The 13,911-nt window shown below is 49.8% G+C and overlaps 1 protein-coding gene across 8 annotated transcripts in view; it reads right to left on the bottom strand.

Moving 5' to 3' along the window:
* The window catches only part of SYT6 (synaptotagmin 6), an 83,371-nt gene that overhangs the window by 51,958 nt on the left and 17,502 nt on the right, over positions 1-13,911 (bottom strand). The window contains exon 2 of one of the 8 annotated variants that reach the window (XM_008171663.4): positions 2,733-2,808. The exons of the other annotated variants lie outside the window; for them this stretch is intronic. Coding sequence (XP_008169885.1) covers positions 2,733-2,750 — 18 coding nt within the window. The 5' untranslated portion in view covers positions 2,751-2,808. The remainder of the gene's footprint in view (positions 1-2,732; positions 2,809-13,911) is intronic. 8 annotated transcript variants of the gene reach the window in all.

Here is a 13,911-nt window from a genome sequence, read left to right as displayed (position 1 = left end):
TGGACACATCTCCCTCAGGATCGGCAGCAGTCGCTGTTGGCCAGGTTACCAGACATTCTGGCTTCCCTCTCCTCATGCTTACACCTTGACCCTTGGGAGGTTTCTGGGGTTGGCTCCACCCCGATACAAATAAACTGCTGCTGTATCCTACAGTGGGGACCCAAAGGTGAGTGTCTACAGCAGCATCGCGGAAGCTGTGATGACTGAGCACCAGGAGAGAACCCTGGACCTTCAGCTCTGAGCACAGGCTGCTACCACCTGAGCTAAAGCAGTAACCCCAGAGTAGAGCTTCAGGATAAGCCACTAGATGGGGCTATAGCACACTGCACACTGGGGCAGCTGGCAGCAGCTTGGCACCACGATGGTAAGATACTGGTGCTGAAGATTACAGAGCACAAAGCCCCTCCCTGTTAAATGGCACAAGAGGAGTGAAAATTGGCTAACTGGAAATGTTGTTTGCCTCAGCTGTTTGCTGGGAGCACAAGTAAAGTCTCACTCACACTCTCGCTCTGCACCATGTGCTTTGGTTTTGAGAAGGGGGTGAGGGGATGTTCACTGGCTGGAGGAGGGCAGGTGGTGCCGAGGAAGCTGCTGCTAAATGTGTTTTTATCACTGTTTATGCAGTAGGAGGAACAGTTAACACATCAAAGACACTGAGTCAATTTTGTTTCTGATCTCCCACACCTGCATCCTGACGCTAAGGAAAACAATGAATCAGAGGAGTCCTCTGAGCCAACAAAGAGCTGTCTGGATCAGCGCATCGCCAAATCACCACTGTGCGCTCTTGTTTTCCTGCAGAAGTAGCTGTCACTTTAACAGAGCAGCGGCCAGAGGGGTGCAGCTCAGGAGCGGTGCATGTTAGACTCATAGACTTTAAGGTCAGAAGGGACCATTATGATCATCTAGTCTGACCTCCTGCATGATGCAGGCCACAAAGCCGTCCCAACCCTTACCCTTGACTCTGCTGTTGAAGTCCCCAAGTCCTGTGGTTTAGAGATTTCAATTAGCAGAGAATCCTCCAGCTAGCGACCCCTGCCCCATGCTGCGGAGGAAGGCGAAAAACCTCCAGGGCCTCTGCCAATCTACCCTGGAGGAAAATTCCTTCCCGACCCCAAATATGGCGATCAGTAGAACCCCGAGCATGTAGGCAAGATTCTCCAGCCAGACTCTCATTGGCCATTATACTATTTACCAGCGATGTCACGCTGTTCCTTTGACGAAACTCGCGTTATCCCATTAAACCATTCCCTCCATAAACTTATCTAGCTTAATCTTAAAACCAGACAGGTCCGTCGCCCCCACCGTTTCCCTCGGAAGGCTGTTCCAATATTTCACCCCTCTGACGGTCAGAAACCTTCGTCTAATTTCAAGCCTAAACTTCCCCACGGCCAGTTGTGTGAGGGCAGCTGGAGCCACCCTAGGAAGCTCTGGGTCCCTTTTGCTCCCTCTGTCCAATGGACACAGCACACTCAGAACCCTGCTGGGACTGGTGCACAGAGCTCCCTGTAAGCCTCTTGCAGGCGGGGTCGCTGCAGGAGCTGGCCCCTCTTTCTACCCGGTTTCTGTACAGGTGCTAGGAAGCTCTAACTGCGCTGCAGACCGCCGCCGTCAAGCCACCCGATGCCCCCAGGGGCTGCCTGCACTACCGACTGATCTCAGAGGGCACGGTCCATCTCCCCTAAGTCACTTCCCAGCCAGACCCAAACCAAACCAGCATCATGACTCAGGCGTTGCTCTTTGCAGAAACTGGCGTAGTTCCCTGGGGTCTGCTGCCGAGGAGGCAGCCCAAGTGAAGCAGCTCTCAGATTGCCCCACAGTGACCGTGGGCCGGCACCCCGATACAAAAGTCAGTGCAAACTGCTCCTCCAATGCCTTGCCAGGTGGCCTGTCATGTCACCTACCTGCTCCCATGTGCAGTCAGTGACTCTGCTGGGAAGTACATATGGCAGGCTGGCCCCCCTTATAAGCAATGTCCCTGGTTCCTGATCCAGGGCTGCTCATGGCTGCAGAGAAGACGTCACATCCACATGCCACCCCCCGGCCAAAGGCTGCCACTGAGGCCAGGCCTGACCTTGGTTGCGGCATGCAGTCCTGGAATGGGAACGCTGGTTTGGAGACCTTGGCAGAGACAGAGCTTAGCCATTCTGGTGGCTGATGCCAGTAAAAAACGAGGAGGCTGAGATGACCTCCAAAAAGCCAAGGAAACAGCAGCAAGTCCAGAGCCCCAGAGTATTCTCTCCTTCCTGAGAAACGGAGCACGTGATCAGCTGTTGCCTCAGCACGCCCTGCACGACAACATGGCACCTGGCACAGTCAGAAGCAGGAGTGACTGGGAGAGCCACGCAAGGGCCATGTCATGGGATCACCCTACAGGGAGCAGGAACCTGGCTTAGAAACTGTGCATCAGAGAGCAGGCCACCCCCAACCGCAACCTCCAGCCTCCGCGACACTGGGATAATGTTTGGTTGGAGACTCACACACTAAAATGTCCTATAAGGAAATCTCTTTGTCATGGAAACAGCCTATAGAATTTAATGAATTTAAACCAATAGAGCCCTAGAGGAATGTAACAGGGATCTAGAGAAATGGTGCTAGAATCGTTCAAACTGAACCGAGAATGATCTCTCTTCTCTAGTTATCTGTAGCCATCCTAGAGAATTACATTCCTGTGATTGATTTCTCTAGTAAACCCTACAGGATTTACTCAAAAGAAAGAAAACCAACCAACCAACCTGTGGGAAGGTTTCCATTCTCTATTCCATCTTGTGGGTCTTTTCCAGGAGGGGTGCCCAGGAGATGGGATGAACCCTGCGGGCAGATAGGACAGTTTGGAGATTTCCACCTTCAATCAAAAAGCAAGTCTGTGCTATTTGCAGAGGCAAAGGCAGGGTCTTTGTTGGGTTTGTCAAAGCCCTTCCCTGCTCCCCCATCCCACCTCCCCAGGCTCAATGCCTTCTGAAGCTCCTGAAAGCAGTTCAACAATAAAATGCTCCGTTTTGTTTCACCTTGGATGGAAACATGTTAGGAGAAGATGGTGTGATTAAAATGCAGTTTTTATGTCCCTGGTGATTTTATGCTCCCCAGGCTTGAGTTACCAATGGAGATAATTAGCAGAGTCCAAACAGAAAACGAATTAACACTCTGGACAAAGCCCCAATTACACCAGTCTATTTATCGCAAGACAGTGCTCGACTAATTATGGCAACACTGACTTCTATTACTTTGAAGTAGCTTTCACCATCAAGATTCATAGATGATTCTTAGTCTGATGTGACGAGTTCTCCTGACTATATCACCAGCTATCATTTAGCTTTTCACCCACCTCTCCCCGAGAGAGAAAAAAAAATAAATTTGGTAGCTCACACCACATTGTAGCATCTCTGGGTCATTCTAGCCACGTGGGAAAGGGTCACTGTGGAATGCCTGCATGCCTCCCAAGGAACTGTGGGATGCCTACCAACTGTGCAACATGCTTTTGCCAATACAACTGGACTCTGTGTGGACACAACGCACTGACTGTGACGCACGCTGCAGAAATAGTTTCGTTGGTGGTACTACACTGACCGAGCTTGTGCCAGTACAACTTTCTAGTTGGCCTGCATCTGTGTGTTGAGAGAGTGAGAGCACATCTCTCTTGGGAATGCTTCTCACCTGGTAACCTTGCAAATGGCCTAGTGAGAGATGAGAAGTCTTGGCACCGGGAGCAGGTGTGGCTGGCGCATTCCCAGCTAAGATTTTCTTTCAGATGAAGAACTGGCTCGGAGCTATGCTGGGATGTGAGAGCCACCTGCTGAGGAACACCAAACTCCACTGTTTCACTAGGGGAGAGCAGGAAGAGACAGAATATCTCAGGTGGTTCCTTTTAAGAAATAACCTCAGAGCCCTTTGTCTTGATGTGATTCCAAAGGATTTGGATGCTTTCAAGTCAATGAGCCTGATCAATAAAAGTTGTTAGGATAAGACAGCACCTTTTCGCCTCCCAGCTCTGCAAAGACGTTAACTAATTAGTCTTCACAAAAACCTGTCAAGTGACCTTGGACGGCACAAGTTCATTACAAAAACCTTACAAAGCAAAACAGAATCTTGGCTGCACTGTGCCCACTGTCCATGGGCAAGGATGCCAGTACAGCAAGCCAGCCACCACCACTACCGACATGGCAGGGCCTGACGGAGTCATGTGAGGGCCTCTCTGTCGCAATAGCAGCTATGAAGATGTATGGGTCTATCTCCAGAGCTTTTGGCAATCAGACTGTGGGTTTTTGTCAGATTACTACGAGGGTCTATGGCTAGGGGAGAGGCAAAGATGCTCTGCTCCTATGGCCAGGGACGCCGAGAGTGGGTTCGGGCCCTGGTGAAAAAATTGTTTTGGGCCCCCCAGCAAGGGCGGACTGGCTAAACAGGGCCAACAAGAGGCGGGGGAAGCCGGGCCCTGGGCCCCCTTCCGGACCGCCGGGCCCTGGTAATTTGTACCGGCTTCCGCCCCCTTTTGTTGGCCCTGCCTATGGCAGCCCCTGTGGGACATACACCGACAGGCGATTTAATTCTTTTTTCACCAAGAAGCACCAGCACTACACATCTGAAAGGCTGGACTTTGTAATCTGCGCACAAGGAGCTGCTGGAAATCTCAGGCACAGATGGGCTAACGGAAGAGAAGAGCTCACCTTGCATTTATCTGGGAAGTGAAACACTAGCTTCTTCCATTAAATCTCAGCTATACACAAACATTGGCCATCAGAGCTCTGCCTTGTGACCTGTGCAGAGATACCCAAGAAAGCAGGGAAAATATGGGACAGAAGCATAATTTTAACAGGAGGGACAGAAGCGCACCCCAAGGAACAGCAATCCCAGAACACCTGGGAAATAGGGAGTGGACTCTTTGGAAGCAGGAACCTAGCTCGGACTAAGCTCTGGAAGGCTCGGGGAGGGGAGGGAGGGACGAAAGCAATGTGAAATGAAGAGCTTTTTTTACCAGGGCATTTAAGAAGAAAATCTAGTCACCTTTGCCCCCATTATGAATGTGGAGTCCCAGCTTCAGGCCCGCATAGGGCCCAATCAGGGTGAGAAGCATCCCCCACCTGCTCTCTAATGGCAGCTGTTTGTTGGCATTAGCGTCAGGTGCCAGTCAGCCAGCTGACAGTTTTGTGGCTGTCCCCTTCGGCTACTTGTTTCCATTTGGGTGGTGTCCTATGCTTCAATAACGCTTCTAATTCTAATTAACTGGCCATGTTCTCTTGGTGTCTGTAAGCGACGGAAATATCTCCTGAAACATTCTTGAACTAGAAAGGTCATTTGCATCTGTTGCTTCCAAGTCTAAGTGCTGCTGATTTGCTTTCCACAAGCTATCGAACAGGCTGGATGCCTGATGTGAATGTGTTGTTAAGCACCAAATCTGTGCTCCTGGAGAAACAAGCCCCCATCAGATAGAGGCGACTCAGGGTCACAAGCGATGGGGAGATATTTCATTAAGTTCTCGGCAGCAAAACAGGTTAGAAAACAATTAGGGACTGGACAGAGCTTTATCCTCCTTCAGACATTCTCTCATCTTGTGTGCTGCAATAAGGAATGCAAAGCTGCCTCTCTCTGAAAGGAGCCTCCATGTAGCGGCCACTCCGCCAGCAAAGGGCATTCAATGCAAACTGAGATACAGCCCCACCGGTCCCCAGCTGAGCCAGGTGCACTTGGTTTTCAGAACAGCTTCTGTTCACACCAGTAACTCGAATGACAAGAGCAAATGTCACCAGTCATTGTATCTTTCCCACGGTAGCAACTGGAACTAGCACAGGTTTATGACTCCAGGCAAGGTGAGGTACTTCACAGCCCAGCCATCTGAGAGGCTTGCCGAAGAGCAAGTGTTTCCATTCCCAGAACGGACAACAGGGCAGACCTTAGTAAAAGGCAGTTGGGACCCCCCAGTTACCGAGTTCTTTGCCAGTGTGACCAGGCAAAGAAAAGAAATCAATGATTTTCTTTCCCCAGGAGTGTATCGGATACTTCACTGCCCAGTGCAGGGCAGCGTTAGCAGTAGCCACAGAGATACCAAAAGGTGCCAGGGATGAATGCTGGGCTTGTTGGGGACAGCAGCCCAGGAACCCAGGGGGGCTGCTTCAGATGCACCGTGCATGGTCTCAAAGGAGCAGGGCACATTTTCAAACTGTCACAGCCTGAAGGGGAGTCTTGGTTTCAGCGGCTCCCCATCATAGAATGTGGGCTGAATCCCGTTCTCAGTTATGCTTGGGGTCAATCCAGAGTATCTCCACAGGAGTCAATGCAGTTCATCTGGATCGACACCAGTGTAAATGAGAGCAGAATTTGATCCGGATAGCTTTATATGAAGCATTCTTGCAAGGTTTAGCTGTGTGCATATCTTCCAATGGCTGGCGCTCCCTTCCCAAGAGGTGGGGTAGAAATCTCCACAAGGAAAACTTCACCGATATCCTGCTCGGAAAGGCTCAAGGGTCCCTTCCAAGCATTACAGATCTGAGATCCATGCGGCAAGGAACCTTCCTTCAGCCTGGAGCCACGAGCCACTGTGCACGGACCCCACTCCTCCTTCCTGGAAGCCTGGCTCCCTGTGGCTGATTCTAAACTCCCACCCAGATTCTCACTTGGCAATCCAGGGGCTCTGCAGTACCATGAAGAGTGACCCCAGCCATCCAGGGCCCCAGTGGAAGGGCATTGGCGCGGGAATGCAGAGCTCCATACACAGAGAGAGCACCCTTTGTCCCTACTAAAGAGTGTCCCACACTGCTATGGAGACACCAGGCCCTGGAGTCAGCTACACCAAAGTTTCAATTACATAGAAATGACTTCTGAAAAGTTTAATTTACCACTACAAGATGCTCTTTCAACGAGAGGGCTTATTGGAATGCAAAGCGCCGACTTCAAAGACTGGGATGAATCAGAGGATATTTTGAGAGTAATTATATAAGATTATAAACATCAAAACCACCTAATTATTGCCGGCTAAGCGTGGAGACAACCTGCTTTCTACAGAGATCTTGGAGGGAGCTAGTGGTTGGATCTAACCAATTATGTTTGGTTGCCCAGAGCATACAAGGCAACCTCACATTTTCAGTCCAAACCACCCTTGTTCCATAGGCAGCTGCAGTTTTTACCACCCTCTGTAATGGGGGGAGAGATAGCTCAGTGGTTTGAGCATTAGCCTGCTAACCTCAGGGTTGTGAATTCAATCCTTGAGGGAGCCACTTAGGGATCTGGGGCAAAAATCAGTACTTGGTCCTGCTAGTGAAGGCAGGGGGCTGGACTCAATGACCTTTCAGGGTCCCTTCCAGTTCTATGAGATAGGTATATCTCCATATATTATTTCTTGGGGTGTTTTACAGACTCCACTGCCTGAATGCCACTGAGGTCCTTTCCATGAGTTCTAGAGCTGGTAGAATAATTGGAAAAGTGGCTCATTAACAACTTTGTGAAAAAGTTCTGTTCTCAGTTCTAGATTGGTTACTCAGAGGGTGAGATTATTCCTTCTTCATGAGTCTGGACACTGGTTTATTACGGTTAATGAATTTCAACTTGAATTATGATTAATCCAATTGCATAATTCATTATTTGTAACTATTTTGCTTCAGAAGTTTCATTCAGCAAAACAGACATCATACCATGTGCCTAGATAACCAATCACAAACCACATAAAAGTATTAGCAGGCAATGAATAGTTTAGATATTCTGTCAATCATACTTTGGATACAATTGCAGAACTCATCTCTTCCCCACTGCTCTGTTCCTTGGTTGGTGCACAGCGCTGTATGATTGACATCTCTTGGACTCTGGTTTGGAGTCAAGCGTATATGATGCATTGGTTAATAGGGTCCCAATTAATGAGTGATTTTTCCACGAGTGTATTACTGCCGAGGGTTTGCTGTCACTATGACCTGAGTAAATGAGATATTTCTTTTCTTGCTTGCAGCATTTCTCATCCACACCTATCAATCTAATCTCACTGATGCCCTGGATTCCAGACTTGGGACCTACCCACATCAGCCTGGTGATGGGCATCTGTAATGCTAAAGTAGGCTGTGACAACCAAGACATGGAAAGAGCAACGGGGATGCATCAGCTGGGGACCATCAACCAAAACGGGGAGAGACTCAGTGAGCTGCACTTGGTTCTGACCTCATTCCTGCAAGTAACCTGTTCCCACACAAAGAACCATGGAATTCACCGGATGGCAAAATGAACACTCAGATTGAGCGCATCTGCATTAGCTTGAGCATCAGGTCACCTGTCCCAGAATGAGGTCCTATTACGCTGTAGATATTCCGCAGTGACCACAACCTTTCCACTGCTACCCTGAAATTAAAATTGAGACGATCAGCTTTAAACAGAAGGTGGTAGAGAACATTAAGAGTATAAAACTGAAAACAAAGGAGTACTGTGAGAAATCCCAACGGGAAGTAAGGGACAGATCTGAGACACTGCCAGAGGCAGAGGAAGGTGAGATACAGCTTGGTTCTGAGGGAGAATGGTCAGTGCTCAGAGACAGTGTGATTCAAGCTGCAGCCGTCACAACTGGATATCAAAATAGACAAAGGAAGAAGTGGATAAACCAAGAAATCTGTCCTCTCAGAGAAAAGAAAAGTACTGAACAGAAAACTCCAGAATGCTAAGACCAAAGAACTACTGGAAAAGGCAAAGGGGGCATATAAGAAAGCAGACAAAAGCTGTGAAAAGCAACACAAGGAAGATAAATGGAGATATGCTGGAGACCTAGCAGCTCAAACTGAAGCTGCTGCTTTGATAGAAAACCACAGAGCTGTTTACCTAGTGACCTGGGTAGAAATTTCAAAACAGGACATGGGCCAATAAAAAGCAAAGATGGAAAAATGCTTACACCCAAGGTAGAACAGAAAAACAGATAGGCAGAGCTGTCCAAAGTCCTCAATGGATCCACTCCCACCTCCGCACCAGATTTTAATGCAACATGTGAACTTGATCAACTTGACCCCGATCCCTTCCTTTGCTTATGTGGTTTCCATCTCTTTGATGAGCTGCCAACCCTTTTTGCTCACGTTTGTGACTCAGCCCCACTGGCCATTAGCAGAAAATTAAGCAAGTAGTACAATTCTGCTCTACCATATGGTGCTATTCCCCAAGCCCACAGAGGCACTAAACCAATCCATTATTTATTGTTAATTACAAAGCAGTAATCAAAACACATATTTGTATAATTAAGGGGCTAATGCAAAACAGGTTCAGTTCCTGCAGTGTATTTACATATAGCAACAAAGTGTATCAACATCATCCACCCTGCCAGAAAGATCCAAATCTGGCAACAGCTATAGGATATCAAAACTCAAGTACCACCTTCTTCGCATCAAAGCTGATTGAATACACAGATGATCTAACCAGGTAGCTCCAAGGAAGTTCTCCCATATCATTAATGCCAAGTAGGTACAGGGTCTTTCCATGAGAAGACTGGAACTTTGCAAGCAAAAAGAAAAGAAAAGCTACTATGCTTAGCTGTTGGTGGCAGCTGTTCACAGAGAGTGGGCAGTGCCTTTATTTAGGAAGACAGGCCATGTGTTTGGCTGGGCAGATCAGTGGTCCAGGCTCAGGGTCCTGTTCCCAACTGACACTGATTCACTTCCTGACACTGAGGAAGTTAACTTCTTTCTGCTTCAGGTTCTCCGCAAGCTTGAAATAATACCAACCTCACAGGAGCATGCCGAGACTTAACTCAACCTTGTAAAGGGTGCTGAGATCCTCAGATGAAAGGCTGTATGATAAACACAGTACAGACAGTATATACGCATACATTAGTGCATTATTAGCAAGGTTCTCCGTACTGTATTCCAATATGTAGCTGGAGGTTCATTTTGAAGAGGAAGGGCTAACACTAGCATAGTCAGAAAATGGGAGAAAGCTGAGCTTCGGAAGGCCTCCAGCTGTCTCTACATGTTATAGGCCCCAGTCCAGCGAAGCACTTAAGTCTGTGCATAGATCCAATGGGATTACCAATGTGCTTAAAGTTATGCATGAGTTTAAGTGCTTTGCTTTCACTTGATAATTGCCCTGTTTTGTTCATTCCCTCTGGAGCACCTGGTACCAGCCACTGCTGGAAGACCGGAAACAGGGCTAGATGGACCATTGGTCTGACCAGTCTGGCCGTTGTTACATTGGTATGTTGCTGGATGGGGGCCTTGGTGAGCCCGTCTCTGTGGTATTTAGGCGCTATGAAATGCATTAGTTCCCACAGTCACAGAGGACAAGGGATGGAGGTTGCATAAACTCCATTCAGGCCCTGGTCTCTTGCCTCTGGGGTTCCCCATCAGTGGGGATGCTGAACAGTCACTACCAAGATAAACCCACTGGTTTGAACTTACCTGTAATGGAGAATGCTCCCTGCCTTTACTGATAGCGAGGTTTAAGACAGTGACAATGCACAGTGCACCCATTGCTGCAGGTGGAGGATAAGGTAAGGGGGAGTTACACACATTAATGGACTGGGAGACTGTGTGTGTGGCTATCTCCTCTCCAATGGAGGCTGAAGAGGAGCGCATGGCAGAGCAGAGAATGCAGCTCCTCTAATGTTCATCGATAGAGGACAATATTAGCAATAAACGAAACTGTTCTTCAGCACAGCCTGGGAGCCCGGAGTGCTCATTAACTTGGTACTTTGCTCGGTGTCTTTCTGTGGAGGCGAAATGCATAGCACCACTTACTGAGACGAAATTCACTAGGAGCAAACATTTATTAGAGATATGGCAGGGGAACCTGTGCTGACGGGCCCCATACTGCTTGCCTTGCTGATACACACAGTGCTGGCTGCTTTGCTGTGCCTCTCCTCTGCTGCTTACGGGCAGTGCCTGTACCATGGGTGTTCCTCCTGGGACTTTTCAGAGCAGTGGCAAAGAAAGGGGAGCGTGACAGGCATGCCACTCCTGGGCAGTTCTATAACAGCCCCTCGTGGCTCAGGGTGGCTCTGCGGCACCTGTCTCAGTTTCCCCTCTTTCAGGGCTTTCTCAAACAAATTCCCAAACAAACTCTCCTCTGGGGCTGGATTTAGTAAAATAACAAAATTTCCCACAGGAAATTCTCAGATTCCCACCAAGTTCAGACTCCCACTTTTCCTGCTGGGAGTCTGAAAGGCCTCCCCTGCCTGGAGCCTTTTCCCTGACACCTCAGTATTCCCTGCTGGAGCCTATTCACCCCACAATCTCTGGAGTCTCTCTATCCCTACGTGATGCTCACGGTTCCCTGCTGGAATCTCATCACTCCCTGCCTTGGCAGGCCTCTGCTCGTCTCTCCCTGAGCATCTTCCCTTCTCGGGAGCTTCCTGCTGCTCTTATAGGGGAATCAGTTGATCCCTGCTCAGGTGGGCCTCCGTAGTAACTAGGGTTGGCTGGCCCCTGCCTCCAGCCCTGCCAGGGACGCTATCCCGTTACAAGTACACTAGAGACACGAGGTTTTCCCATGGGTTCCAGCTGAGGTTTCCTTCGGCAGAAACACCTGCTATCACGTCAAGGTGGCAAGCTGCTGTCTGAGATGGACATACCATCCTGAACTTGCTTGGCTGCATCTCAGTTTGTCTCAGCTGCCTGAATGCTAACAGCAGGGTACCCTATTTCCTGCACTTTCCGGGGCGGAGACACGATTGGCCACGTCTTCTGGACAAGCCTGGATTTGCAGAGATTATTAACTCTAAGCAAGACTTTGTTCTGAATTTAGTCTGGGGGCTTGGGCAAGAATTAAATCTTTTTTGCCAATCAGAGCGAGGACATAAGTTTGGAGCTTTTCAAAGGACAAAAGCGACAGGCCCTGGCCACGTTCTGCCAATGCCCAGCACTACAGAAGGGAATTCACATGGAAGCCAAGGAGCCTCTGCTTCCAAGCACATGTAATAGTGAAGAACATGGGCGCTTCATAAGCAGCTGGAACAGACCTGCTGAAGCATTTGTCCTCTCTTCAGTTAAGCACCTCTCAGCAGCAGCAGAGACTTCCAACAAATTCCATCCCAGAACAGCAGGAAAGTCTGGATAGCTGTGGAGCTACAGGGCACTGGGGAAATGAGCAAACATTTGGAGGACACTTACAGCCCAGCCATATGGAGACTATCACAGTGACTACGTCAGCATCAGTCCCCACCTATCTCAATAAGAACACCGTCCACCTGGCAGTACAGGCCTGCAGGCCAGCTCCTAGAGCACCTCGGCACTGGCTGCTCTTCCCAGCAAATGGCAAAGAAACTAAACTGAATGCAACCCAACCAGCTGAATGAGGTTTCTCTTCCTATGCCACTGGACGGCGACATGCCCCCCACGTCCTCAGGCTCTGGGGGGGAGGGAGGCTGGTGACAGCTGCAGCTTTGCTATGTGTCTGAAACGGTATATTGCCATTTTAGTGTAACAGTCTATAGGGAGAGATGCACTAAAGTGATTTCTCAAGTGCTGAAGGCTTTTAGCAGCACCGTAGCCTGGCTGTCCGGCACAGTCACCCCCCTTTTATCTCACATGCTTTCTACTGCAGTGAGCTCATGTGGGGGTTTTGGAAAATGAGCTGTTCCTCTGGGTTCCTCCCCCAGCCGGAGCTGCTCTCCCTCACCTGCGGAAGGGGAATTCCAGTTACGGGGCTTGGGGACCAACAGACCCAATGGCAGGTTCTTGCTGTGGGCTCCTCTGGATAGCACCGCTCTGGCTGGCAGCAGCTCTCCCACCTAGGCAGCGACCGTAGAGCCGGATCAAAGGTCTGACAGGCCAGAGAATCAGGTTTCAGAGATCAACACCCAACCCAGGCATTCGAGCCCTTTGCCCACATGGGAGCAAACCCCACCCAGCGCTATTTGATCCCTTGTGTCTCATGCAGGCTGGGCCAGAATGCTGCCTGGGGATTAAAGCATCGCTCCTGTGTGTTAGTGAGGGGATGCTGGAGGAGAGAAAGACGAATGAGGCAGGCGCAAGGGGGACAAGCTGTGTTTCCAGCTGGAGACGTGGTGACGCAGAGGAACATAGGCAGGCACAGAAATGTAAGGAAAGATTCCGCGTGGCATTCTCTTCAGAAGCCCGACAGAAGAGGGGGCCCCACCACTAGCCTGGCAGGATTAGCCCCAGGTGGGCCGGGGCTTGGGGCCCAGGCGCCAGGATTTAAATCTTGGGGAATTGCTCACAACAGCTCTGCACTTGCACGGCCATAACCGCCCCAGTACTAGGAATTCTCCCATCCCTGCTAAGGATCCGTTCTGTGAACACAACCGTCAGTGGGACAGAAGGTGAACTTTTCCCTGAGTCCGTTACTCTACCTTCAGAGCTCGATTCTAGCACAGGGGAACGGCTTAGCTTAAGGCAGCAAAGCCAAAGTACAGGATTACGGAGCGAGGCACCAGAACACCTCGGGAGCTGCTGCTCGGACAATGCCCCCTCTCAGTTCTGACTGGAAACGAAAGTGCCAGACTCTGCCACAGGAGAGGAGAGACCTGGCCGCTGGCTTCCAGGAGCGATGTTTATTTTGGATTGGCTGGCCCTTTGCTTGCTTTGCTGTCATTTATAACGTGCTGGGAGCAGGGACGCTCAGAGAATGTGAGCGAGTGGCATTCTAAAAGGCCTCTGAGCAGAGCCTTGGGTGAAAGGATTAACCTTGTTGTGAATACAACCCTTTGCACCAGCAAAGCTTACCAGCCTGGATGCTCAAACCAAGGGACACTTCCTGAGCTGCACAGCAATGGACCTGTACACCATGCTCTGTCTCCGGCACATGCCATCGCTTCCCTCTCGCCTGTCTCACCCCCGACTCTCTGCTGAGGAAAGAAGGCAACCGCAAGGCTCAGAGCCTGGACCAGCAGCCACAGCTCACCATCTCTGGATGCTGCTGAGATCAGGGGTTTTCATCTCCACCTTCAGGCTGCAGCTTGAGGCCTCGCTTGGTGCTGAGCTCCTGGTTCAGAGCAAATTGTACAGG

This window comes from Chrysemys picta, chromosome 4, assembly GCF_011386835.1.
Source record: "Chrysemys picta bellii isolate R12L10 chromosome 4, ASM1138683v2, whole genome shotgun sequence".
Classification (NCBI taxonomy): Eukaryota; Metazoa; Chordata; order Testudines; family Emydidae; genus Chrysemys; species Chrysemys picta.
The sequence above is the reverse complement of the archived record's forward strand: the minus strand, read 5'-3'. Positions and strand labels throughout refer to the sequence as shown.